Raw genomic sequence first — 25,897 nt, forward strand, 5'->3', positions numbered from 1 at the left:
CTCATTAATGGTACAGTTAGGTAACGACTAGGCAATTCAGGAAGAAGTTTGTGACCTAGGAAATCAAGACCCTCATTAAATTCCCTTGGATACAAAATTCCTGTGACTGGACAAGGTCTGGGACACCATCAAAGGTGTTTTGGTCGTTCAGTTCTGCTTTATGCTACCTCTGAAGCTGTCTTACCAACCTTCTCTAAAATTCTCCGGGGCTGTAATCTCAGTTCTTAAACATACTTGGGGACCTGGTCCTTGTTCTCCTTATCCACAAAATAACTATATTTTCTGTACTTTCACAGGAGAGTTGTAAAGATCAGCATATTAAGGACGGTAAGAATTTGAGTAGTCCAGTAGGAAGGGCTATGTAGGCACTTCAGAAAGGTGTGATATCCGTGACCTGTGCATTCATATCAACATTAATATATACATGCAATTCATTCATGACTGCTTATCATCTGATATTGGATGTCCTTCTGCTTTAATGTTTTCAGTTGCTGAACCCAGAGGTAGAGACAATAATTCAACAATCACCTTCTCATGAGTACCTAGTCCAAGAAGATATTTTACAAATGGTCCATAGCTGTGTTCATCCAAACAGTTTGATTAATATTTCTGGATGATTCAACATAGCTGTATCAATCACAAAAGACTCACAAACTATTTCTATATGAGTAATGGCTTAAATATTTTAAATGGTCTTAATGAATTTGATCTGCTTTTGACAGCAACATTAGGAATAATTAATAAAATATACAATACGAATGCAACCAAAATACAATTGAACTTTACTTCAGGGGTAGTCTTCCTCCTCCTCCCCTTGTTTGAGCTGTTATCACAGATATATATTTTTTTTATTTCAAATATAAGAGCTTGTGACTACTATTTCAGAATTGCTATATATCATATTCAGAACCAGTCTGTATTCATTCTATATATCCTGTAGGGTATTTAGGGCACTATACTGCATATACTACCAAATGTATACTGTCCTTTTTTTACAGGCATTAAATTTACTGTAAGTGGTTGACACTTTCCAGAAGTTTGCTGTTATTATTAGGTCTTAAGACCTTCTCATATGTCTTTCTTTTTCCTGTTGTGAAACCTCTCTGCCATACCCAGGAAACTTAGACTGCAGGCAAGCAGAATGAGACAGCATTTGCAGCCTCCCTGCAGGTCACTAGCCTGAAGAGTGGCTCAGCGCCTTGATCCTGCTGCCTGCTGGTTTGTGCAAAGGGTGATACTGGTGATGTGTGTGTGCTTAATAAATGGACACGGGGAAGGCCAATTGTTGTTTATCTCGAGGAGGTGTCAAAAGGAGCCATCAAAATATGCAGGATCTGAAACTATCTTAGACTGTTTTTTTCCCTTTCTCATTAGACTGAGGAGGTTAATCTGATATTCCTAAGCCTGCTCAGAAGAATTAGTCTCTGCATGTAACTATTCTGCATTATTTGCCATTCAGTAAAAACAGGCACTAGTGTCCTGGGAGGGCTGGCTGGGCATCCTTGTGCTCAGCAGACGCCTGCAGTTTTTCCTCCGGCACTGGATCCAGGTCTGGCACTTTCTGCCCTGTCTTGGCGACTGTGAATCTGCTCATGTGCAGAGCTTCTTCGTAGACTGGAGGAGTGTCTGGTGCTGAGAGGGGTGGTGTTCCCTGTGCAGCGTTATGGGAGTGTGCCACTGCTAATATCCTCCTGGCAGCAGGCCCAAACACAGAATGGAGAGCTGAAAAGGAGGAGACAAAAGCTGTTTACCTCATCCTGAAAGCACCGTGCGATTAGAGGAGGAGAAGTATATCTGCAGCGCACAGGCTTTTCTCTCCCCACAGCCTGAATGTTTTCCTTCTCCTGCCCCTTCATCCTTCCCTAAAAGGAGGATGTGTGAAACCCCATCAGCAACATCCCACAATTACTCCTTCCTCAAATGCCACCGAGGCCTGGAGCTGCCCTAATTCCACCCAAACATGTCTCACAGCTGATTCACCATCTGGCTGCATTTGCTGCATGAAGCCCGATGAGCCCTTCAATTTGTACTACGTACAGATGCCGCTTTCCCTGCATCCTGCCATGATCCTCCCTCTGCCAGCCTTGGGGTGCCCCAATCGGGGCTTTTTACAGTGCAGCCCCTCATCTCGGGCTGTGCTGAGGTCCCCAGCCTCTGTCGAAGCCAACTCACAGGTAATGGTGCTCTGGAGGGTGCTGTCATGATCAAAAGCAATGACGGTGACCTCGTAGGGCTGAGGGCCCGATTCCTCCCCTGCCTGACGGCAATGAAAACAGCACCTCACGCAGACAGAAAGCAGGCCACACAGCAGCAGCAGCCCACCAATGACCACCACCAGCCTGGAAAGGGAGAGGACACAGAATTAGGACAGAAAGACTTTGTTTGCAGTGGACCTTTTAAGGTCTCCCCCTGCTTGAAGTAGGGCTAACCTCGAAGGTAGACATGGTCATTTGGAGCCTTGTGCAGCAGAATGTGGACAGTCTCCAGGGATGGAGATCACACATCCCCTCTGGGCACCCATTCCAGAGCTGCACAACCCTTGGGGGAAGCATTTTTCCTTCTGCCTAATCAGAATTTCCCTGGATGCAGCTTGGCCTGTCACCTCAGGTCCTTCTGCTGGGCACCTCTGAGAAGACTCTAGCTCCATCTTCTCCCTAGAGCCACTTTAGGCAGTGGAAAACTACAATTAGGTTGTCCCCTTAGCCTCCTCCAGGCTGAACAAACCCAGTCCTTTCAGCCCCTCCTCATACATCATGTCCTCTGGACCCCTGACCATTTTATTGGCTCTCCAGTGGACTTGCTCTGGTTTATTAACTGTACTGAGGGGCCAAGACTGGACTAAGACTGGACTACATATTCCAGATGAGTCTTCATGAGTGACAAGCAGAGAGGAAAGATGGTATCTCTCAATCTACTGGCTACACTCTTAGTAATGCAGCCTTGTAGATGTTCGACAACTACCATCCTTTTTAATTGCATCCTGTTGAGAATTACTAAGGAATCAGACTGAAATTACTTAAAAAATGGGCCTTTTAAAAGGCATATTGTGCCATGAATGCTTTATTAATATTGTTCACCTGACTAAATGGATATGTGGAGTAATAAAGGAAGCTGGCAAGCCAACATTTGTTAAAGACGATGCGATAGCTAAGGGGTTGCCTTGCTACTGTAGAGCATTAATGTCCCAAGGGAAAGCAGGGGTGGCACGAGCAGGTCACATTTAATCCCACTCTTTGCTACTGGAATTGTCCGGTGATGCAGATATTTAAAGTAAACATATGCCATCTTACCAGATATACCACAAACGGTCCCACTCTGTACCTGAACAGCTGAGGAGAAGAGGGTACAACATATAGTTAGCCACAGAATGCCAAATAAATGGAAGATCCCTACTATATCCTCTTCCAGCTCTCCTCATGCTCCTCAATTACACTCCAGCTTCTAAATGGCATAATGATGAGAAACTCACTGTGCTTTGTGGGGAAGACTGTTGTCCAACCTCATCAATCTCCCTGTTAGGTGAGTTTGCCTTCTCTTTGGCTTTATCTCTTTATCGTTCCACTGATATTTGTGCCTGCCCAATTCTGTTTGCAAGCCTTAGGGATTTGCATTGGGTTATAATTTCCGAATCTCCCTTCTTTTATATATTTTTTTTCACAATTTAGTCTGCCCAACCCTGTTACCATTTGCTTTGTTTTTTCTGACTTTCTCTTTGATTTCTTTCTGGCCCTGTGGGTACATTTTGGATGCTGTGTTGTATGTTCCTTTAGTTTTAGTTAGTAGACCTGCCTGTGCATTTTTAAAGACATTTTTTTTAGAAAAAAAAAAATCCTCCTAGGCAATTTTTCACATTTGCTTTGTCTTGATTTCTGTTAGTCTTACAAATGACATCACCAAGAGGAATATTCACCAGAGCACTATATTTCAACTAATTTTTCAAGGAAAGGTCAATTCCAAATTCATAATCTCAGTCAATCAAAATTACACCAGAAAGTTCTTAACCATTACAGTTACCCAAATAGGTAGCAGGAACAGTACCGCATGATCAGTATGTTGAATAGATAGTAAATAATACACTTCACATTCAAAGCAATGGAACTTTTATGTGAGTTTTCAATAGTCACAATTAAACTAAGCTTTTCTGGAAAATGTCAGTACCCATGTCATAACACTGATGTCTACTACTGCCTTTGTCCTTCATTTTCTTCTTAAAAGAGTGCAAGATCAACAAATACTCACAGTTCAGTGTTGAGACAGCCTTCCTCACCTTTTACTTGGGGGACCTAGAAGGAGAAAACCAAACAAGACACAGCTAGAGTGAATTAAGTCTTTGTCTTATGCAACTTTTATCTCTGTCACCTGGACTATTACCAGTCTGAATCTCCTACGGTAAAGACTTACTGTTATCTGTCTTCTGTTGTTTCCATCATATATTCTGCTGTAGATCTGAAATTACTGTGATACCAACTGCATTTTTGCGTATCTTAACTTCCCGTAGTCATTAAAATCCTACTTAGCACTGTGCCTAGCACAGACCCCAACTTACCTTCACCCTCACCACAGGTTTCCCTTTCCCCACCAAGCTATGTCATGCTACAGATGTAGATCCTTCTCCATGCTCAAATATTAAGAACCTTTAAATGTCCTGCTTCATATTATACCCACACTGACTTGAATTCTGCTCTGTCCCTCCAGCACTCCTACCCTTCTCATCCCTTTTCCTTGGGTACCCTGACCTCTGTATTACCATCCCTGGAAGAGCTGCAAATACTCTTCTCCTGCATGTGTGCCTTTCATATGTCCAGTTCTTTCTAACATCAGGGAAATTATTGTGACTGTCAATTGCTAATGCCCCTCCATCTTTCCAAGGTAACCCCATAACTGAGCAGAGACCCCATAAAAAGGAACCTGAGATGTGACTTACCCATAAGAAACACATTAAAACAAAGCAGATCATGACTGGGCTATGCATCCCTGTAGGGTGATTCTGTGGCCTCTTGGTGTCTCAAGCTGCTCAACGTCTTCTTGTCCTTTCTAGCTTCAGTTCATCCTCATCAGTCCACTGACCAGGAGAAGGAGCAGATCCTTGTTGTGCGTTGAATCCAATCTCTTCTTCCTGATCTACCTCCTTCTGTCCTCCTCTGGGTCTATCTTCTGCCCTTCAGGTTTTTCCTTTCTCTCTTTGTCACTGGCAATTCCTGTTTGCTTCTTGCCTGCCTCCTTTTGTTACTCTCTTGGCCTGCTTCTCCTCCTCTTTTGAAGGGATCTCTAAAGCCTTCCAGCCAGATCAGGAGAAAAGCGGTGGCTACAAGTTCTTACTTTAGATGTTGAACTAGTTCAGTGAAGGGCATCGTGAGATCTCTGCAGACCTGACCCTTCCCTTCTGTGAGCAGAAAGGGTCTCTGAGTTTGTTCATTCCCAATTATTCCTCTCTCCGCCCCTACCCTGAGGGGGGTGGGTTGAAGGTCATGCTATTGACCTGTTTAAATGGAGTTCAGATTCCTCTCCTTCCTCCAGTACCTTTTCTGTCACTGCACTCCCATTGTCCTACTTCTGTGGATCCAGTCTATTGACTTTAGCCATATGATCAACATCCAGAGGGTATGTTACAAGCGAGGTGTTCCTGCTGAAGTGAAACAGTTTGCAATATAATAATTATATACAGCATTTTATATACGTATAGTTATATTTATATATATATGTACATGAATGCAACATATATGTACACATGTATATGTATATATATGTATGCATATGCATATATATGTGTGTGTATGCATATGCAACACCTCTTGTATCTCCCATTTTAAGGCTCTGCCACCATCCCTCTTACCTGGTAGTCTCCTGCTATGTCAGTCCTGCAGCTGACAGTCTGCTCACTCACAGATCCCACTCCTCAACTTCCTGCATGGCCAGCCAAGTCCCCCTAAATACTTTGCATCATAGGGAATACATGTTGATTCTCCTGTCCTGGATACTATTTGTCCTGCAGCTGATTATATTAGAAGGTTCCATTCAATGACCCATTAATTTTCTCTCTCTTGTAGAACTGCTTTAGATTTCTGTTACTGCTCGTGGCTACTCAGAGTGTTATTACATGCATATAATTGTGTTCACCTTCTCTTTCTCTTTTGAATAGCTGAGCGAGAAAAAAATGCTCTGCAGTAATGTGTTGCTATTTGTGTTTGGGAACCACCTGGGACTTGTGCATAAATATATGTTAAGGGTAGGATGGCAACTAGAGAAACTTGTTGCCCCATGTTGCAATCACAATGCATTCACATTAAACTGGTGAATCATTAGCCTTGGTGATGCATATTAGAGTTGCAGAGCAGAACCAATGGATTCATGAACATAATGTATTCTCCCAAGGCAGGCTAAAAACCATTTACCATTCTTTAATTATAAAAGTAGTGGTGCAGTATAAACACGCCTTAGCATGAGTTTATCTATCTATCCTAGTCTACTACTGGAAGAAGGTTTCTGAGTCCTGGTGGACAAATAAGAAACATAGAAACATGAGCTATTGGCTTTGTATTTACATGGGAATTGCCCAATATTCTTTTTGTCTCTTTCTCCTTAAACTCTTTTGTGTATTATAGGTGTTTTAGAACAAAAGACCCAGCAGAACTGTAAAATAGCCTTTCTTGTATGTACAGCTTTTAAAACTGGTGGGATTCAATGTGGAAAAGAAGTGCAAATTACCAACATTTTTCAGGGGATTTTTATTATCAGTGTGATAATTCAATAGATTATGGCTTGATTTTTAACTGAAATTTAGTCTCATGAGAATTTTGAATTCTAGAAGAATCAAACTGGAGAAATATCAGATAAAGTGATAAAAAATTTCTCTAAAGAGAAAGCAGCAGTGTGACATGAAACAGTGACCCCTCCAAAAGCATATCATAAGTCATTCTTGCTGAAACTTATCGATCACTCTTTTTCTATTTCTATGGCATTGCCATTAATACTGTTCTTCCAGTAATCCACCTATGGCCCTGCTAGCCTGTCATTCAACAGTGGTTTAAATTTTTCCACATTCCCCTGCTATTTTGCCTCAATTATCTCAGTATTTTATTTTTATTGGTTTTACATTATATTGAAGTGACTTTTCTCTTTCTTATTTCCCCCTTGCCACCTTTCAAAAGGTTTTAAAAATGTGACCAGACCCTTACAGAACTGCTAAAGCAAACAAAAATATCCCATCATTGATTTTTTTCTGTTCTTTGTGATTGTTTAAAATCTAAGGGTCCATGCCATAGTAAGCTATGTGATTTGAACATACCCTTCCTTGGATGCCAGAGAAAGCAGACTGTGGTATGGACAGAAAATACTTCGTTCCTCTCTGCTTCCCTGTTCTGGTTGTATCAAGGGATGTATCTCAAGCCTGTTCTAACTTTTATTTCCTAGGTAGCATGATCTTAACTGGGAGTAAAGCTTCCTAATGAGCTGAAAAAATGCTGTTGTACTGCTCTTAGAAATTGTTGAGAAATTGCTGCTTGTTGCCTGTTACTCTTCAAAGGAGTATTCCACTACAGCCAGCTTGATTAGTCATATCCAATACTTCCCCATGGGCATTTAGGAATGTAAAATATGAGAACACATTTGGGGCTCACAGGGACCCCTGATACTTTTGCAGGTGTAGTAAGACATTATCAAAGCTTTCATGTATTTTACACTGAATGATGATAATCCAAAAGGGCTCTGTTGTTTGTAAAACAAAAGCAGATGATTTTTGAATAAACTGTGCAGAAAGAAGCAGAACACTTCCCTCTCACATTTTGTGCTCTTTCCACTGAGGACATAAGGGTTGACAGAAAATGTGACAGAGGGTTCAAAAGCAGCAGCTCATTGGAGACAGGGTAAGGCGCTCCTGTAAATTAACATGTATTGGTCTATACGTGTTTGCCCAGATGCTGGAGTCCAAGTCATGGCGCTCAATTTTTCCACTGTAAGGTAAAAGGCTGGGAATGCCTTTTGCTCTGTACCCGCGGAGCTTAGATCTCCATCAGTCTGGGGTTGGCAAAGCCCCTGGTGAGACGCAGTGCTGGGGGGCAGTATTGTGTGCTACCTGGTGCTCATCCTCGTTCCTGAGCTAACAGCCGGCGAGACCAGCAGTCCTTGGGCTGCATTTCCTACAGCAGGGTGAAATAAAACTGAAAATTCAGATCTCAATCCTGTCATTTTGCCAGCAGACCTAGAAATACCAGGAAACATAGGACCAGTTAAGTTTCTCCATCCTATTGCTAGAGCTCAAAGTTCGAGCGAGCGTGGTGCAGGTGCTCAAGCTGACAGGTGACCCTTCCTTGGATGCGGCGGCAGCCCTAGTGCAATGGCATGCTGCTGCGCTCTGTTAATTGCTCTTGCTAGAAGGCAGTGATTATCACATGTGACTGTGACTGTTCCTGGACTGCTTCCAGCCCAGAGCTAGTCCAGGAGCACAGCATCACATTCTGGTACATGAGTTTTCTACCCAGATTCCCCATAAGTTCAGCAGATTTCTTTGACTCATTCCCTTTTATAGTGCAGACACACCTGGAACGGCAGCTGGGAAACCTGGATTCACTTCTTTGTGTCCTAGGAATGGGCAATGGCTGTGACAAGTCAATGTGCTACCCCCCCAGGACAAGTGTGATGTGCTTACAAACAATAAGCAAAGGGGATCAGTATATTTCTCGTTTCATTTTACCTCCAGTCTTCCTGTGCCACTTGAGAGATCGAGGAGCCCCTCCGGCTGAATTTGCCGAATATTAATCACTGTATAATAAAGCCAGGAAACAAACACCCCTGCTGCTGAAAAACTTCAAGGATTTGTTTAGACTTCATCCAAAATTAATGTAATTTCCTCTTCACCCCTCTTTTTCTTTCTACAGAAAGGACGTACCCGCAAATTGGGTAACTCTATGCATCTGTTCCAGGAATGGAGAACTGTGAGATTTCCGTGCCCTGTTGCCCACAGGAAATTTAAATACTGTTCTGAGTCTGCGCTTCATGTAAACAACCCCCAGCATCACTGTGTCATGAAATCCTTTAGTATGAGCCAAAAACCCCTTCTGACTTTTGCATGAATCACTCTCTTAGCTCCAAGTGACACTGACCGTTCATTTGATCCCTCCCAGAACCTTATACCTGTGGGAGCAACCAAACTTTTGAATTCTCCTGAAACCTTGCCAGAAATGACAAGTGAAGAAGTGACATATGCAGACCTGAGGTTCACAACACTGGAAAAATCCCAGGACCAGGAGCTCCAGACTGCCAGAGCAAAAGGTAGTGGTGGTGTTGGGGGGCAGTTCTCTCCAAGGCAAACTCTCACCTTGGAGAACATTCTTTATGTGACACTCAGAGGATGATGAAGCATCTTGGCTTCTGGGAGCCCCTTGTACTCAAATCTTCTAAGAAATCAGAGGGAGGAAAGAAAAAAAGGCAGGAGGTGAAAAAGAATGGAAGGGTAGAGAATGTGGAAAACTGTTTAGATTTGAGAGGAGAGATATAACTAAGGTTGTGGGATGCAGTTACATAAAAACAAACATGTTCCAATAGATGTTAAGTGTCAGCTCCTGGAACTTAGTGAAGTAATCTGCCTAAGGGGCCTTGCAAAAGTCTTTCGGCTTTACTTATTTAAATCTGACTAACAGAATGAAGTAAATGCCAGGGAAAAAAAAAACATTTTCTCTCAAGGGAAGGAATAGATGGACAAATACCTTTTTGTACTTAATCATAAAAATTATGCTACATAGCTTCACAGAAGAAGGGAGGAATGTGCCTGATCCCAAATCTATATTCTTCATGCGATGCATTAGTGCTTTAGAATCCCTCTGTATGAAAGGTAGTAGCAAAGCAAAGAGATGTTATATTCCAGCCTGACTGAACATCTGGAGATGAATTTGATAAATTTGAGGATAATCTAATAGATTAAAGAGCTCTTTCTGAAGGAAATTTTCCCTTATTAGCTAGCCAGTGTTTGTCTCATTTTCACCTTTTGAAGGGTCCTTGAGTTTTATACTTGGAGCCTGAAGCTGAACTCCCAGTAATTTAGTAGAGTTCTTAACTGTTTGGTTAGAGTTAGGGAACACAGGGATAACAGGCAGAAATACCACAGGTTGGTATGCCAGTTATTTCTGTTAGTGCCTTCAACATAAGTATTGCCACAGAAATGTCATACTGGAATCTAATAAAAGAACATAAAACTCTCAAATTGGAAGCAATCCTTTCCTCTGTGTTTTGGGGCTCTGTGTGAGTTCACGCGGGTGTTTGCATCTGCCCACATTGCAAGAATGGATGTGTGCATTTCCAAGTGTGAGACTGTGTTTCTGTGTGACTGTGGGTATATGGTCTTATTCACCTCTGTATGCCCTAATTTCAGATTATTTTACAGCGACCTGGCTTTCACTGGTGACTGTTTCTGAGGTTATTTTCTGAAAAGGCAAATTCATTCCCAGTTTGGCAGGTTAGGCACTCAAAAGTAAAAATACCCCAATACCTGGTTGCATATGAAAATTTCAGCCATGTTGTAAGCACAAATACTTCCTAGATGTTCTTTTCTCACATGTGAAATTCTGTGCTGTTCAGCTTTATTTGTCCAATTCCTTTTCTTTTAAAAGCTCCTGGCTAAGGTGGTCTCCATGGCCTGCTCCCTTCCCAGCCCCCAACTCCTAAGGAGGACTGGCCACAGCCAAAGGACGGGACAATTTTCATAATGTAATACCACGTACTGGTCTGAAACTCAGCAATTCACTGGGCAGACTATTGGTCATGGTGTCTTGTGCACCGTAGGAGCTGCAGGTGCAAAGATGAGAGGTTCCTGTTCTTGCTGCTTTTCCTTCTTTTTGTCTATCTCAGATTCCCCCAGTCCATCTTCCTGTTGGAGGCTGGCTACAGCGACGCTTGGGATCTTCTGCCTAAGTTCAGTGGTAGCTGCAGGAGTCTTGGCTACCAGGTGTAAGTATGGTCACAGAAGTGGTCCTCAGAGCTCAGTATGAACAACTAAAAGTCCAGGAAATTAGTTAAGGAAAAGGATTAGCCTAGGGGATTAACAATGAAAAAAAATGTCCCTTACTGGAGGAGTTTACCCACTCAAGAGATCTCCCAGTCTTTGAAATTGGGACATATTACATCTTGCTCATAAGTGTACACGACCTGTATGTAGGTCAAGTATATTCAGTCATGGGGAGGTACGTGTGTCTTTGGTAAGTTTATTCAGGTTGCATTGAGCAGTTTAGCTTTAATATTAATGGAACAATTTCATTCTTGTTTCACTGTGATTCAAGTCATCCTGGTCAGCCACCTTGTGCATGAAAGGGATGAAAACTTCACCCTGCAAAAGGCAATTATGGAAAGCCTCAACCAGCAGCTGGAGCTCCTCCAGGCTCAGAATTTGAACTTGACAGAGACTGTAAAGCAACTTGCCACCTCCAGAGGTACATAGTGGTGGGAAGATGGTTCCATTGCATTATGGTAGCCACAGACTGGGTTTTTTTCTATCAACTGTATTGGAAGGAAAATCAAAATCTCTAAACCTGCCCTAAATTATTTAATTTAGAAACAAATTTCAACCAAAAGGCTGCATTTCCATTTTGATCAAGTATCAGTCTTTCTGAAGTACTTTTATTGAATTTTTGTAATGGAGCTGGTTTACACCCTAAACCAAACATTTTAATTCAGAAAATGCCACAATAATGACACTTTAAAAAAAAAAATATTTCTAATAGGTAAATTCATTGATGTTACCATTCCTTCTTTCACAGTCAGTTTCTGATGGAAAATTCCTACTGGCTTTAATTGTCTGGAATGCTTTGACTCCTCAAGACAGCTTCATTCTGTTATGCAGTCATGGATGCAGCAGTGTAAATACTGCTGCTCTCTACCAAATGGGATTGTAATCACTGGCTTTAACAGTTTACACACTATATGCTGACGGTATCTTTTTTTTCTCGTGCAAAATAATGGTGTGAAACTTTAATGATGGGTGAGCTGAATATGCTAGATTATCATATAGCAGAGGGAAGAGAATCATAATAAATTAACATCTTGTGAGAGAGTGGCAAGGTTATTATCTATGTAGATGTCTGCATTTGAATTAGCAGAAACCAGAAGCTACTTGTACTGTGCTGTGCTACCTATTGCACCCAGCATCAAGTCCTGGCATTCCCAGCGGGCATTGTTTTGTTACAGTATAAAATGGTCCTGTGAACCATAGAGCAACGAACATGATTCACCCTATAGTTGGGACCCACTTCCCAGACATCTCTGAAATATTTTGTCTGGCAGGTCGTTTTGCTGCTTGCGATTATTTCATTTTCCAACTAGAAATGGAGCTCCCCAAATGGTGCAAGAGTGAAAGAAAAATCCAACATTTTGAGTTCTTCCTGGCTTTAGTATTACTTAGGGTTCCAACAGGCAACAAACAGAATAATGTGGCAGAAAAGAGTCAAAATGCAGCTGTCAGAAAGGTGTTTTCTTTAACAGCAATGGGCTCACTATCTTTCAATTTGGCTGGCCATCACTATCTGACATCTGTGCACTGAATTCACAGCAAGTATGAAAAGCTATCAGAAAAGTTAAAGTATAAGTTGCATTGTAAAGCATATAGCAGGGAAGAGCTGACCCTGATGTTAACAAGAAGTTAAAAGTAAGTTCACATGAATGAAGATGTACCCATATGACTGGAAGTCTAGGTTTCCTTTTATGTCCACCTAGATCCATGTGTCTGTGACCATGGCTCAACCTTCCAAAATGTCCTCTATTTGTGTTTTATTAGCACCCTCCACGTTTGCTGGTCAGACTTAACAAATCTTTATTATTTGTTTTTCTGATTTTCATTTAGAAATGTTTTTCTGGTCTTCTGGCAACTGGATTTATTAAGTCTCCAATGAAGACATTAATTTAGCTGCAGAATGAAGGAGGTCTTTTTGCTCCTCTGCAATAGAGAGGCTGAGCACTGCTCTAGTAATCCTGCAGGGATCCACTAGACCGCTAGAGACTGCTCTCACTGACAAACCTGATCAGGTGCTCTTTTGTTTTCAAGGACATAAATGTATTCCTTGTCCTGAGGACTGGCTACAGTATGGGGAGAACTGCTACCACTTTTTGAAGGAATGGAAAACTTGGCAAGAAAGCAAGGATCAATGCTCTACTCTGGAGTCCAGGCTTCTTAAGATAGAGAGTAAGGAAGAGCTGGTAAAGATTATTTTTTTCTCTCTCTCTAATTAGGCACTTTGCATTTTACTGTGGCCTGAACAGCCACTCCAGCCCTCCACTGGTGCATTATGCTATGGTGTGTGTGTGCTGGACCAAGTGGCAAAACCTGCTCATGACCCTTTGGAGCCCCTCTCCTTGTACTGTTGCACCCTCCCTGGTGCATCTCTACTGACTTCAGGGGACTTAACTGAGACACACTAGCCTGGCTCTACATCTAGATCCTCATCCCACCTCAGGGCAAATATAACTGAGCTGGTACTGGTTGGCAACTCTGCTGTCTTGCTGGAGCAAACTATTTAGCAAACGTCAGAAGCCTGGCCTTCAGCTTCTTGCTGTCCACAACTAGAAAGCTCGCTGGCCTCGCCTGCTCCCTGGCCTCGCCTGCTCCCTGGCCTCTTCTCCCACATGAGCAGAAGAGGATCCATATCTTTTTCTGACTCCTATGTTGCACATGAAGCAGCAGATAAAGCACAGCCAGAAGAGCTCTTTGTTGTAAAGGAATTTCTACCCAGACCCTTAATGGCAATGGGATTATGTCTTGAACTCTGTGGTTTTATTGTCTGTATTTTCAATTTCCTATGTACAATGACAGCAAAAGATGCAAAGGCCTTCTCCTGCCTGGCTTATGCAACCGGGGTGTTGGAAGAAAGTCATTATCCTATACCCATTACCCAGCTAATGGACAGGCTTTGGTTATCTCAACTGTCGTTTTAGCTGAGAGCTGCTGAAAGCTCTCAGTAAGTTCATTTTCCTTATCTGCAAAACAGCACTGGCTGCCAGGAGTAGGAGGCACTGCCCAGATTCATTTGTGAAATAAAGTCTGTTACGCACAGGTGTGAGCAGCTCGCTTTCATCTGCCCCTCTCCTTTTCCAAATCAGAGGCCGTTATGACTGAAGCAGGGATGTGATTCACAGGCTCTGCATTTATTTCTGTACAGGACTTCACAATACGATCAGCACGGTTTTACGGTTCTAACTCTTTCTGGATTGGGCTGTCCCACAACGGATCCGAGGGGCCCTGGCTGTGGGAGGATGGATCAGCTTTCTCCCCTGATCTGTAAGTCGCTGCACAGGTAGAAGCAGACCACGTCCAGGCATACTCGTTATGACCAGGACCAGCAACTTTTAACTGCTGCTCAGTAATCGCCTGTCCCCCTAGCAGACAGGTTACCCATCACTTGCTCACTTACCGACCTAGGCGAGCCCCCATCAGGGAGCTTGTATGCTGTTGTGGGTCAAATGGGCAGCAGCAGTCGGGAATTATTGTATCAGCCTGTGACTTTTTCCATGGGATGATGAATATCTCTGCTATTTTTTCCCAGGTTTCAGATCCAAGGAGACAGCTCAAGTCCTTTCCTAGATTGTGTGTTTCTTCAAGGTGCAAATATAGACACTGCATGGTGTGGCACGTACAAATTTTACATTTGTGAGAAAGTGGTGGATCCTGCGGTGGTCGAGAAAGTGAGCTACTCAGAGAGGCACTAGTGTGAAGAGCTCTGCAGAGAGCCCCGTCCTGGGATACGCTGTTGTGGGGGCGAGTTCTGCCCCAGGGTTTGCAATAGGGAAGACAAGTCTGAGCTTAGGTTAATGTAACATAAGGGTTAATCTAAGCTTAACTTGCCTGCTGGTGATGCACATCAGCCAGACTCCTTTTTGGGCTTTTTCTTCAACAATTTCATTCCCTCTTTCTTCTTTCAGTCCTTGCATTCTTGTGTAACCACTTCTATCCACTTCTCATAAATTCCTTTCTAAATGAACCATAATTAAGTATATGATTCCAGGACTCTATTTTAAAGATTCATACCTGTCTCCCAGAAACAGGAATCAATGACCATTTGTAAGAGCAACACATCATGTTTTCAAAATCCATCCACTGGGTATTCACAGATGTAAGCTCCCAATTTACAATAAATTTCCAAATATTTGATTTAATTTCACTCCTGACATACTGAAAACTAGAAAGTACAACAGAATCAGAGCCTGCATTAAAAGACAAATAAAAATATTTATAGTTCTTCTGGTTAGAGAGAAAAGCTTTCAAATGGGATTGTATGCCCTGTGGGCTCAAAAAACAGAAGGTAAAGATGGAACACATATTTATTGAGGAAAGTCAGCAGTATTTAATGCCCAGGAATGCCAGTCCAGCTGCTAGTGGATTGTTCTGCTGCATCGAGCGTTAGAGGGGAAGGCGCATTCCTCTAAGATATCTGTCTTGATAATTATCCATGTCACATCTGATCCAGTTCTTTGATTTCTCAAATCCATTTTCCATTCTGTTGCAGAATTTCACAGCGAATAAATATTGCTGCTACTGACCTTTTCTGTAGCGTGTCTTTTTAGTAAGTCACTGTGCACAGCAGGCTCAACAACCATCAAGTACAGGGCCTTTAATGATGCAAAGCCTCCTGCCACTTTGCTGCTGTTTAGGAGGCTGTTCAAAAAGAAGACTGCGTCAAAGAGAGCATCTCTTTTCTATGGCACTAGCAAACAATAGAGATCTTTGAAATCTCTCAGGAGCAGTCACGTTTATCTTTAGGACTTTTGTTCCTGTGTGTATTTGTACTAATTTGAGCCGTTCAATGAAAACTGAACTGTAAGTCAGGGAAGGTGGAGGTATTTAGGCAAGCCTCTAATTATGTTTATTTTAGACATAAAGCTGTGCATCAGAAGTCTGCAGTAGCAACAGCCAACAAGTGTGCTGCATCCCTCACTAAATGAGTGTTTAGCAATATGGCAATTATCTTAATTATGGATATGAAGAAGTAATTTGGAGGAGCAGGGACAACAGAGAGCGTCTTGTCACACAGCTATCTCATAGTCTGGAAATACTGCATTTTCTAAGTCTAAGCACGTGGCCTCAGCAGCCATGGAGATACTACCTGGGATCCCAGCTCTGACTGACCTACAGTGGATGCAGGTACGATGTGAATGATGGGAGGGGTAACTCATCCAGAGCTGTTGTTCTAACACGTGCGGGACACAGTGGGAGGCCCTGTCTTATAACCCTTGGTAATACAAGAGGATCTTAAAGATCACCCCATGAGGAAGCAGGAGAGCCCTCACTGAGGGGGCTGGTATGAGGCGGAGCTGGTGAGGAGCTGAAGCAGTGAGTGAAACTGAGGTGAGGGAACTGGTGCGATGGGCATGGGGTCAGCGGACCAGTGAGGGGAGCGATGATTGATCCTAGGGGCCTGGCTGAGGGAAAAGCGTTGCGTGCAAAAAGCCCTGGTATTATGGACTGGGAGCGAAACGCTGAAGAAAATGAAGGAAGGAAATGTTGAATGAAAGTCTGCTGTTCTGTACTGCATTTGGGAGAAGAATCCATTAGCCTGTCTTGTCCCCCTGTCCGAGACATGAAGCATTGGTCCCTGTGCCTGGCTGCTGAATACACAAGCTCAGGAACTTATAAAACAAGGGGTATGTTCCTAGTCCTCATTGCTGTCTGGATTTTTTCATTTTATACCACGTCTTCATGCCTCAATGACTTGTAATGAGAACCTCTACATGATGAGCCAAGTTGCACTGAATAGAAGAGCACATGGCATCCAGTAATTGCCCTGAGATGTGCAGTGTACAACGTGTTACTGTGTTTGAGTAAAACCTAACCCTGAATTTCCTTGATAAGTAGCGTAAATCAGTTCTTGTATTTTGGCTTACACCAGGAGGGAAAAATTTAGCCTTATATGTAAGGTGATCACTTAAGTCACAATACAATAATTATTATAACAGAGGCCATATCTTTTGTTATATGAGGTTAAAATGTTCAGGACTTTAAAACAATTCAGAGCTAAGCAATTTCATGCACATATCTTCTGCACTTTACTCTTTCCCATAGCCACCTACACGCATGGGACTATCTTCTAGATCACTCTGTGCGTTCTTCATGCAATTCTTCTTAACTCCCTTTGAAATGTCCTCCTCAGAAATCTTTCTCAGATTGCCCAGGGTCCATTAAACTAGTTGGTTCACAGGAGTCTGTTCTGTGCTACAGAGTAAAGGGAATATTCTCAGTAAGCAATGAGTTAGAGAAACAGTCTTTCCACTTAGCTTTGCAAGTCATGCTAACCATTGCATTTTGCACTGGTACCTGTGAAGTCTGGTCCTTCAAAATTACTGCAACTTCAATGTTAATCTATCTCAAGAATGATGTCATCTCTGCTGTCATTTGGCTGCAGAAAGCATTTAAAACTGACAAAGTTCAAAAAACATTATGCACTCATAGCTTTAATTGAATGAACTGAGTCATTTCAAGTCATACAATGCTCATAGGCAGATCTTTAGCTTTTGTTGTACATTGAAAAAGACAAAGGGTGAAAATATTTTTTTGACAGCCACCACTAGATTAGTAATTAGTTGTTGTCTGTTGTTGCCATAAGGTTTTATTAGCACAGCCAGTTCCGTATTCTTGATGTTATGTTGTTCACAGTGATAAAAAAATCTTGAGTCTATGATTAGCCTTTTCAGTTCAATACAATGTCCATTAAAATCAGCATATAAGCACTGTACCCATGCCACGTTGTTACAAAACAAGCCTTCAGCTCACAAGCCACTCTCAGTGCTTCTTGGCAAATAATTTTCCTACTGTTCTCAACATGAGTATTCATCTCGTTAGATCTACCACACTCATGAATGTTATTCTTCATAGTGCCTATGATTTTTAAAGACAAATTGTTCTGTTCACTTAGTTTTCTTACATTGCTTTCAGTTGCTTCATACTGATGTATAGCTGCACAAGTAGCTCATTTCTCAGCAAAGCTCAGAGATGCAACCTTGAATAGTGTTACAGCTTTACTTTTTAATGAGTTTTCTTCTCTGCATTGTCATGCTCTTTACCCTTGGTGGCAGACAGTCAGTAAACCACCTGCATTATAAAAACTTCAAGAAATCCAAGTGGGGAAAAATGTTCTTGCCGCAAGATCCCAATACTCATAATTAACAGAGAAAATAGATGTGTCTTTGTTTTCATGTGGAGACAGAAGCTGCTGTCTTTAAACAGCAGGCCTTGCAAAATATACTGTCATTTTTGAAGTTGCAGAGCCACATGATATATGGAAAATGCTGCTAAATCACCTCTGGTAAGGTCTGCTGAGAGAACAAGGAAGCAAGAAGAGAAGCATAATGATTTACTGAATATATCTTCGTAAATGCAGCTGCATATTGGGTGTTTTGAGTGAAATATTTAAGTTTTCTGAGGTTTTCAGTTTTGTTTAAAATGAGCGTTCATGTCCTAGACCTTAAATCAAAGTCAAAGCCATGAAAGATGGTCAAGAGAGTTTTTTTCTGTGGACTTGGAATTCTGCAGACAGAGTAAGGATTTTGGGAACCTGCTTTTAAACCTATGCATTCAAGACTGTTTGGTCTAATCTTTTGCCCTCTCTCTAATCTTTGATTGTCTTTCCACCACCATCTCACCCTTAACCCTCTTGCATAAAAGAACTAGTTTTAATGCTAAAAAAAGAAGTCAAAAAGGAAACTTTACTCATCCTCCAGTTCTCTGGTTAGAGTCATGTGGGGATTTCTCCTTTTGCTAAATTAAGATTCCCATCCTGTAAATTTAGCAAAAAGAAACTTGTGATTATACATTTGAAAACTAAAATGCAGCACTTGTCTAAATGCTTCCAAAGAAGACTATTTCTATTTCTGTTTCAGAAATTCAGAGTCAATCGTTTGCAATCACACATATGCCTGCTATCCTGAAAACTTACCTACCCTCCCAGCTCCTCACCATTCTGGAAGACCACCAGGAAACTGAGCTGGAAGAAATGCTCACTCCTTTGGTAGAAGGGTTGCCCTTTTGCTCTGATTTGAAACAAAAATATTCAGAGTTGTGAAATATTCTTTGGCAGTGAAAGACCACATAAGTCTGATTAAGCCATCAGCAGCAAAGCCAGAATTTCCTCATTATTCAGTATTTCCTGTATTTTATTCCTCTCTCATTCTTTAGATTTATTGGGCTTTTTTCAGAAGAACATAACTAGTAAGAGTGGGCACCTGAAACAAACAAACAGACTTAAGTGACATATGGAATTGGAGCACTCACTTGGAATACGCTTAAATGCACAAGATGCACAGGTGGCCTTTGTGGGTAAAACACTTCCTGGAGATGGACAGTCAAATGACCACGCTGAAGTCATGTTTGTTGCTATTTATAATGTCAAATTAAGTTGAAGGCTTGTCATGGCACAAATTGTGGTGCAGATTTAATACGAATTGTACACCTGGAAAGCAGTATTTTGTAGGGGAAAGTAAATAAATAATTAATATCAACTTGCCCATGTTATGATGGCAAAAGTCTTATGCACTTAAAAAAAATCTGCATTTTGAAGCATAATTTTACAACCCAAGGAAAGGGAGCAATTTATTCTGCTGTATAAGTAAGACTGCATCACAAATACACTAGGAAGAAAGGATGGACTCTGCTCTGAATTTGTATTAAGCATCGTTTTACACTCCCTTCTTTGAAAAATCTGAACATCAAAATCTTCTTCATATGTTTCCAGTTCTTTTTCTGCTGATAATCTTTTTAGATTAGCTGGACTGCCGCCTTTTCACAGATCCAGGGATATTTCTCATAACAATTCTCACTGTAAACTCTTGCATTACGATAAAACAGGTACGCACAGTTTTGCTTAGAGGACAAATAAATCCTAGAAAAAAACCCACACCATCTTGTTAAAAACTCTTACTTACAAATTTAAAAAAAACAACATAAAGCTCCTTTGGACAAACATACATTATTGCAAAAGTTGCCTAGTAATTTTAAGGTTTATGAAAGTTTATACAAAATACTGAAGAACATAACAGCTCATATAATTCAAGTCTGAAGGATCATTCTCCCGCCTGCCTTCAGCTCAAAGATGTAAAAAAGAAAACCTACATATGGAGCACCATAAAAACAGAAAATAGCACTAGTTCCTCACCAGTGGTTATGTCAGTCCAAGCATTGCTTTATGTAGTGGTAATTTGGGTCTGGAAACCAAAAGGCAGTGGTCTGCCTGAACAGCAGCCAGATCATTCTACCCAGTGTCTACTAGCTGTGGGAAATGTGTTTGCAAGACAAAACGAGCATGTGTTTCCAAGGAAGCACTGGAGAATCTTCACTCGAAGAAGGTTCTCCGGATCCTGAAGAGGACTCTCATATTACTGCATACAGTGATCACTTCACACAGAACAGAATGGGAATTCAATTTTTTTTCCCCATGGTTAGTAAAGGAGAAACACTGAGTAAGCTGATGAGAGTTTACAGAAAAAGTAAACAGGTTCTTTCCACTGAATGTTGACTATTTTTGTGTAATAAAGGTTTCAGAGTGAATTAGGGATAATTGCGGCTGAGGAGAAGAGGAAGGTGCAGGCAGGCTTTGCAGGAGGTACGCTGTCTTGAAGGAAGTGTGGGTTGTTTCTTATAGAGTCATGGGATGTTTCATAAAGTGAATGGGTTTAAATAGTAAGAGCAGTAATTGGTTGCACAGGTTTGTTGACTCCTTCTTCTGCTCACACTTCCAGTTTTCTGATACTCTTTCCCTATTTCAGGGACTCCACACCTGAAAGAGTATTTTAACGCCGAATAAATCTGCGGCTGTATTCTGCCTTGAAGCTTTGCCATTAATGGGGTTTTGGTTTCCTCCTCCTTCAGTGCACAGGGAGGATATTGTGCAAGAAGAGATTAAAAAACCACCAACTGTTTAAGTTCAGAAAACTTACCAGTCCATTCTCTTTGTAGAAAGTTTCCTATCATCTATCCAAGACCAGCCATCAACTCCGTATGATAATCCAATCCAATAAGATTGTTTTTGTGATATTTGAGATATTCTAATCTATAAAAAAAATGCAAAACCTTTATCACCAAGGAGCTTGTGGGTATTTTTTTTGCTGTACCTAAACAACTACTGTTGAGAGAGGAGGTGATCAAGAAAGAACCAAAGGAGGTAATCTGGCAATGATTTTCTGAACTCCTCAGCAAGCCCTCATAACAGTTTCCAAGCGACAACATCTCTGTTTGGCATACAGACAGGAATATTTTGTGTCTGGCATCTCTACTAAATGTAAGACCGGGGCAACAATTCTTTTTAGAACCCTCTCTCTCAGAGCGTTCAAAGAAATTTCCTGAATGAAAGACTCCTTGCTTATAACTTTCACAGGATCCTTGACACTCATGTCCACTGTTTGGCTGAATAATATCCTGTGTTGCTAGCTATCTCATCATTACACTTTTGTGGTTAGATGTTCTGCAGTCTGCATTGCATCTGACCTTGGGGACAGTACTTCCATTACTACGTAACATCAAGAGGTACTTGCTGGCTGGTGAGGAGTTTTGAATAGTTGATACCACTGCAAAGAAATACCAGTATGATTGGAACCATACCAACTTGCTTTTCCTTTTCAGTGTAAGAAGGGTAGCATTCCGGGAGAAGCAAAAGTCTTCACTTTCCTGCCATGTGGCCTCCTTTTCTGAAAAGTAGAAGCAGGTGTCACCTCCAAGCCATTTCCAGTTTACAGGGCAGAGTGAACATGCAGGTCCTAGAACAGAAGGAAACCATCAGTCCCTTATAAATAGCCAGAGTAGAGGAGTCTACAACTATAGGTGTGGAAAGTCAAAGTTATGCAGAGCTGAAATGTATATGGCACATTATGGGTCACATCTACACCCTTTTTTTTTTTTTTTAAACTCATTATTTAATCTGATATAGCACATAACACCATTGTTTAATCAGATATAAGGCCTAACACATAGATTTCAGGCTGTGTGAGCAGTAGTTCTACTTACTATTGTTCTTGCTGTTTGCATCACCCATCAAGCACAATCTCTCCTTTAGGCCTTGCAGGTTTTCATTATGTCCCACAGGTGCCTTAGAACCTCTGAGACCTGGAGTTTATAAGGATATTCTTCATGAGACAAAAAAGCTGTGATGATGCTACTGCATGATACATGCTTCATGATATATTGCAAATTCACTTTTTGCAACACTGTGCTCACATGCAACTCTGACGCTACAGTGTCACATACTGTGAGGAGATTAGCAGATGAGAAAATGATGGCTAAAGAGATTTCCAAATTTTAAATGCAATTTAATCACAGTGCCATTGCAGGCCACTTGGTAACCTAATAAAAGACTAAAATAATGCAAAAAGATATGCTTAGAAGGAGTATCTTGAACTAATAAGGTTGATCTTAAAGGAAGTTCTATAAGCCTTTGAAAAAACTTTAAATACTAAACATACTTCAGGATGAAAAAACCTTTTATCTTAAAGGTTGGTAAAACTTCTCTGAAGAAAGTGGAGAGCGTTTATTAATATATCTTCCTCAACAGTATTTAGATACCGGCTTTTGGTAGCAATGGCTCAGAATGACTATGTTCAGGCTCTGTGGTAGAAAGTATTGGTAGAGTCATGTCACACATGATAAGAGCTAATATAAATACGGGATTCTTTAGTTCTCTTGCACATCTCAGGTAAACTGGGATGACTGAATGAAACACACAAAAAGTGAGACTTCCTCATTAATCTGAGTACTAGAAGTATGTCCATTTTAAAAATACTAGTATGAACTAATTTAAGACAGTAGTCTACAAACATGAAAGCTTAATCTACAAACATGAAAGGTTTATCAAAGGAATGAGACAAGAACTGCTATTCCAGTAGTGTAGAGAGACTTGAACAAGAGGAAAAGAGGAGAAGGGAAGCAACAGACTGATTTATGAAAGTCAACATTAGAATTTTATAATTGAATTTGAATTAGCAAATAAATGAGTAATAGATGGATGAAGACAGAATCCATTCCTTCCACTCTTTCCAAAATATATCATCTTGACTTCTATATTCTTGCTCTGGGCACAGGTCCAGATTTAAAAAAATTGCTTCCCTCAAAGCCTTATGTGCACCAAGCTGAGGAGTGTTCACTGCAGGCAATTAGGAGGAGAGGAAAGGACAGTATATGTGGGGAGGATGGACTATGATTGTCCTTGTTGCAGTCAGTCTGCCACCTTTCTTCAATGCAGTTATTCCCAAGGTGTTCATATGAATAAAGGAACACAGTATATTTCAGCACTTACCTAGGACTATCGTTCCTATGGTGAGGGCCAGGCACAGTGCAAACAGAGTGAAGATAGCTGGCCACCATACAGCAAAGGGAAGAGAGCGTCCTGGGAGAAACCAACAATTTATCTGAGGGCAGGCACCCTGTGCAGGAGCACTCCCAACCCTCCACCCCTCCATGAAGAGCCAACTGGTGACTCTTGAAAGAGTTCGTCCTCCGGGCTGCATTATATTTTAAGGATCAACCCAAATGCAAGTTGAGAAGATGTGGTGCCTCTGTTAAAGAGGTCTGTTTGAAAGGAGACACTGGACACAGTTTAAATGGGACAGGCGGGGGATTCCTTGCCTTTGACAAATGATAAAACTATGAAACATTGTAGTGATCCTATGAGTTAGAAGTAGGTGATGCTCCTGTTCTCCTTTGCCAGTACTGCATTACTCTGCTCTGTCAGAACAGAGTAAGGAAGTGTTTCCCTACCATCTTACACTTCGCATAAATCCCTCCTGCTCTCAGGGCACGCAGTGCTCAGGCTGTGTGCCAGCTCCAGGCTGAAGCCCAGTTCAGGAAATTCTGGAGTCCAAAATATCCACTGAGGTTTCCCTGGATTTAAAAGTTCCTGAGAGTTACCGCCACCAAACAGTCATGGCAATGCAGTATGATGGACCTTTCAGATGAAGAAATATTTAGCTCAAGGCTGGATGCCCTCTTGAAGTACATGGCTTAGCTCAGCCGGAGCTGTGGGACTTGCAGAAGGGAAATGACATGACCTATTCATTCGGGCCCGGTGCTGCCTTATCCCTTCTGGCCTTAAAGGCTATGAATCTTAAGCATTTTCTGAAAAATTGAGGTCCAGAGGGCAAAACGTGAAAGTTTTTTTCCTATTAGAGACAGATCATCCTGTCTCTATAGCCATTCCCTGTAATAATAAATAAACAATAAATAAAACTAACCACATTAAAGCTGATTCCTACATTCCAGTGTTTAATCCTGAAGCCACCTGTCTTTTCCTACAGAAATTTAGGGCAAGTAATGGCAGTAGTTCCACTCTATGCATTTTCACATTCATGCATGCTGAGTTTTGTCAGATAAAACAATATAAATAGTGTATTGAACCTAGAGCATTACACCTATAAGTACATATTTTTCTTATTTACTGAGCTGGATGAGAGAGACTGTTCCTATAGTCATTGTCTACCATAGCACAGAAAGTTCAAAGAGCAAGTGTCAGTCGTACCTTGGTTGATGTTCAGGGACATGTAGTGTCTGGCTGGATGCTGTGGCTGGTGATTTAAGTTAGAGTACCCATCCTCTTCCTCTGTATTCCTATGCATTATCTGAGAACTAATTTGTGGTTCAGTAACGATCCTCTTAAAAGACAGACTGAATGATTTGTGAAGGAGAAGCAAAAAAAAAAAGCAGAAAGGGGCAGGGGACAGACGAATGAGTCACACTTCAAATGCCCTAAGGCAAGATATTTGTATTCAAATGTTCTGTGTGACGACTCCTTTTCCTCCCTCAGGGGAAGAACTCCTCGCTTCCCACCCATCACATCTCAGCCTGGGTCTGAGACACATAGGGATGACATGAGTCCCAGTAAATGTATGGCCTGGTAGTTCTGCTCTTGTCCACTTGACCTTCCCGTGACTTTAATCTCCTTTGAACTTTCCACATTTTAAAACAGAACGAACACCTTCGTTTCATCTCAGAAGCAGATTAACTTCAGCTCTGTGCCTTTTTTGTTTTTCAGTGTCAGGGGTTAGAAACCTAGGTGTCTGTATTCAGTTGAGAGAAAAGTTCGCAGCTGCAAATGGCTGCTGAAGCTATTTAGTCACGCAGAGGAGGCAGAAGTGCGGTGTCACTTTCTTGGAGGGAGAAGTGGGAAATCAGTGTGGGAAAAAAGACACAGACAGGATTTAACAAGTAAATAGAAGTGAGACCTTGTGGCAAAGGCTGACCACATACTGGACTGACCTAGCACGAGTGTAGCTAACAGGGTGAAGGGGGTGATGATTTTTTTCTCTCCATCACTTCTGAGTACGCAGCTGGAGTACTATGTCCAGCTTTGGCCTCCCCATTAAAAATAAATAAATAAATAAAAATCCCATAAAACACAGAAATACTAAAACTGGTCAAGGGGAGAGCCACAAAGATGCTTAGGAGCTGGAGCACTTGATTTGCAGGGACAAACTGTCAACTGGATTTGTTCAGCCTGGAGAAGAGAAAGCTAAGGAGAATCCAGTTGCAGTCTCTTACTGCATAAAGGGGCTATGGAGAAGATGGAGCCAGTCTCTCAGAGGTAGACAGTGAAAGGACAAGACGCAATGTTCATAAGTTATGGGTAGGGTTGTCAAATATTGGAAGAGGTGCCCAGAGAAGGTGTGTCATCTCCATCCTTGGAGATTTTCTAAACTTGACTGGACTGATCTGATCTAGCTTTGAAATTAGACCTGCTGAGCAGGAGTTTGGACCAGATGGACTTCAGAGGTCCCTTCCAAATCAAATCTTTCCCTTACTCTGTGACCTATGAGTATGAAGGGAAGACTCACTATGATTTTTAGGGGAGAACGCCCAGGGGACAATAGTAGATCACCTGAAATAACATCATCTGTTCCCCTTTCTTGTAACTTGGGGAGAAATATTTAGAAAGTGAGAAACAGACTGAATACT

The 25,897-nt window shown here is 41.6% G+C and overlaps 3 protein-coding genes across 3 annotated transcripts; 1 reads left to right on the plus strand and 2 right to left on the minus strand.

Moving 5' to 3' along the window:
* Positions 1 to 1,471: 1,471 nt before the first annotated feature.
* TMEM52B (transmembrane protein 52B) lies at positions 1,472 to 4,972 on the minus strand. The gene is made up of 5 exons (XM_010575360.1): positions 4,925 to 4,972; positions 4,240 to 4,283; positions 3,291 to 3,329; positions 2,173 to 2,339; positions 1,472 to 1,722 (listed from the first exon to the last, which is right to left on the minus strand). Exons 1-5 carry the CDS (start codon positions 4,970 to 4,972, stop codon positions 1,472 to 1,474), a joined length of 549 nt encoding a protein of 182 aa, XP_010573662.1.
* A 4,043-nt stretch (positions 4,973 to 9,015) lies between these two features.
* On the plus strand, positions 9,016 to 16,182 carry LOC104836663 (oxidized low-density lipoprotein receptor 1-like). The gene is made up of 6 exons (XM_010575361.1): positions 9,016 to 9,267; positions 10,840 to 10,938; positions 11,268 to 11,417; positions 13,025 to 13,176; positions 14,136 to 14,254; positions 14,520 to 16,182. The coding sequence occupies exons 1-6, from the start codon at positions 9,177 to 9,179 to the stop codon at positions 14,680 to 14,682; spliced, it is 774 nt and encodes a 257-aa protein (XP_010573663.1). The 5' UTR covers positions 9,016 to 9,176; the 3' UTR covers positions 14,683 to 16,182.
* Positions 16,183 to 19,720: 3,538 nt separating this feature from the next.
* On the minus strand, positions 19,721 to 24,561 carry LOC104836664 (C-type lectin domain family 1 member B-like). The gene is made up of 6 exons (XM_010575362.1): positions 24,465 to 24,561; positions 23,247 to 23,336; positions 21,962 to 22,060; positions 21,560 to 21,714; positions 20,899 to 21,011; positions 19,721 to 19,844 (listed from the first exon to the last, which is right to left on the minus strand). Exons 1-6 carry the CDS (start codon positions 24,559 to 24,561, stop codon positions 19,721 to 19,723), a joined length of 678 nt encoding a protein of 225 aa, XP_010573664.1.
* Between the last annotated feature and the right edge of the window lie 1,336 nt (positions 24,562 to 25,897).

Source organism: Haliaeetus leucocephalus, unplaced genomic scaffold (assembly GCF_000737465.1).
Source record: "Haliaeetus leucocephalus isolate CR32 unplaced genomic scaffold, Haliaeetus_leucocephalus-4.0 Scaffold473, whole genome shotgun sequence".
Lineage (NCBI taxonomy): Eukaryota > Metazoa > Chordata > Aves > Accipitriformes > Accipitridae > Haliaeetus > Haliaeetus leucocephalus.

What these genes read in the sequence shown, in the direction of transcription:
- LOC104836663 (XM_010575361.1), top strand. Translation starts at nt 9,177, where the DNA reads ATGACAAGTGAAGAAGTGACATATGCAGACCTGAGGTTCACAACACTG. An exon ending in AGGAGTCTTGGCTACCAGGT is followed by an intron (nt 10,939 to 11,267) that starts GTAAGTATGGTC and finishes CTGTGATTCAAG; the next exon opens with TCATCCTGGTCAGCCACCTT. An exon ending in GCAACTTGCCACCTCCAGAG is followed by an intron (nt 11,418 to 13,024) that starts GTACATAGTGGT and finishes TTTGTTTTCAAG; the next exon opens with GACATAAATGTATTCCTTGT.
- TMEM52B (XM_010575360.1), bottom strand. Translation starts at nt 4,972, where the DNA reads ATGCATAGCCCAGTCATGATCTGCTTTGTTTTAATGTGTTTCTTATGG. An exon ending in TTTTAATGTGTTTCTTATGG is followed by an intron (nt 4,284 to 4,924) that starts GTAAGTCACATC and finishes TTCTCCTTCTAG; the next exon opens with GTCCCCCAAGTAAAAGGTGA. An exon ending in GACCGTTTGTGGTATATCTG is followed by an intron (nt 2,340 to 3,290) that starts GTAAGATGGCAT and finishes CTCCCTTTCCAG; the next exon opens with GCTGGTGGTGGTCATTGGTG.
- LOC104836664 (XM_010575362.1), bottom strand. Translation starts at nt 24,561, where the DNA reads ATGCATAGGAATACAGAGGAAGAGGATGGGTACTCTAACTTAAATCAC. An exon ending in TGCAAACAGCAAGAACAATA is followed by an intron (nt 21,715 to 21,961) that starts GTAAGTAGAACT and finishes CTTCTGTTCTAG; the next exon opens with GACCTGCATGTTCACTCTGC. An exon ending in TCTACAAAGAGAATGGACTG is followed by an intron (nt 19,845 to 20,898) that starts GTAAGTTTTCTG and finishes GTTTTTTTCTAG; the next exon opens with GATTTATTTGTCCTCTAAGC.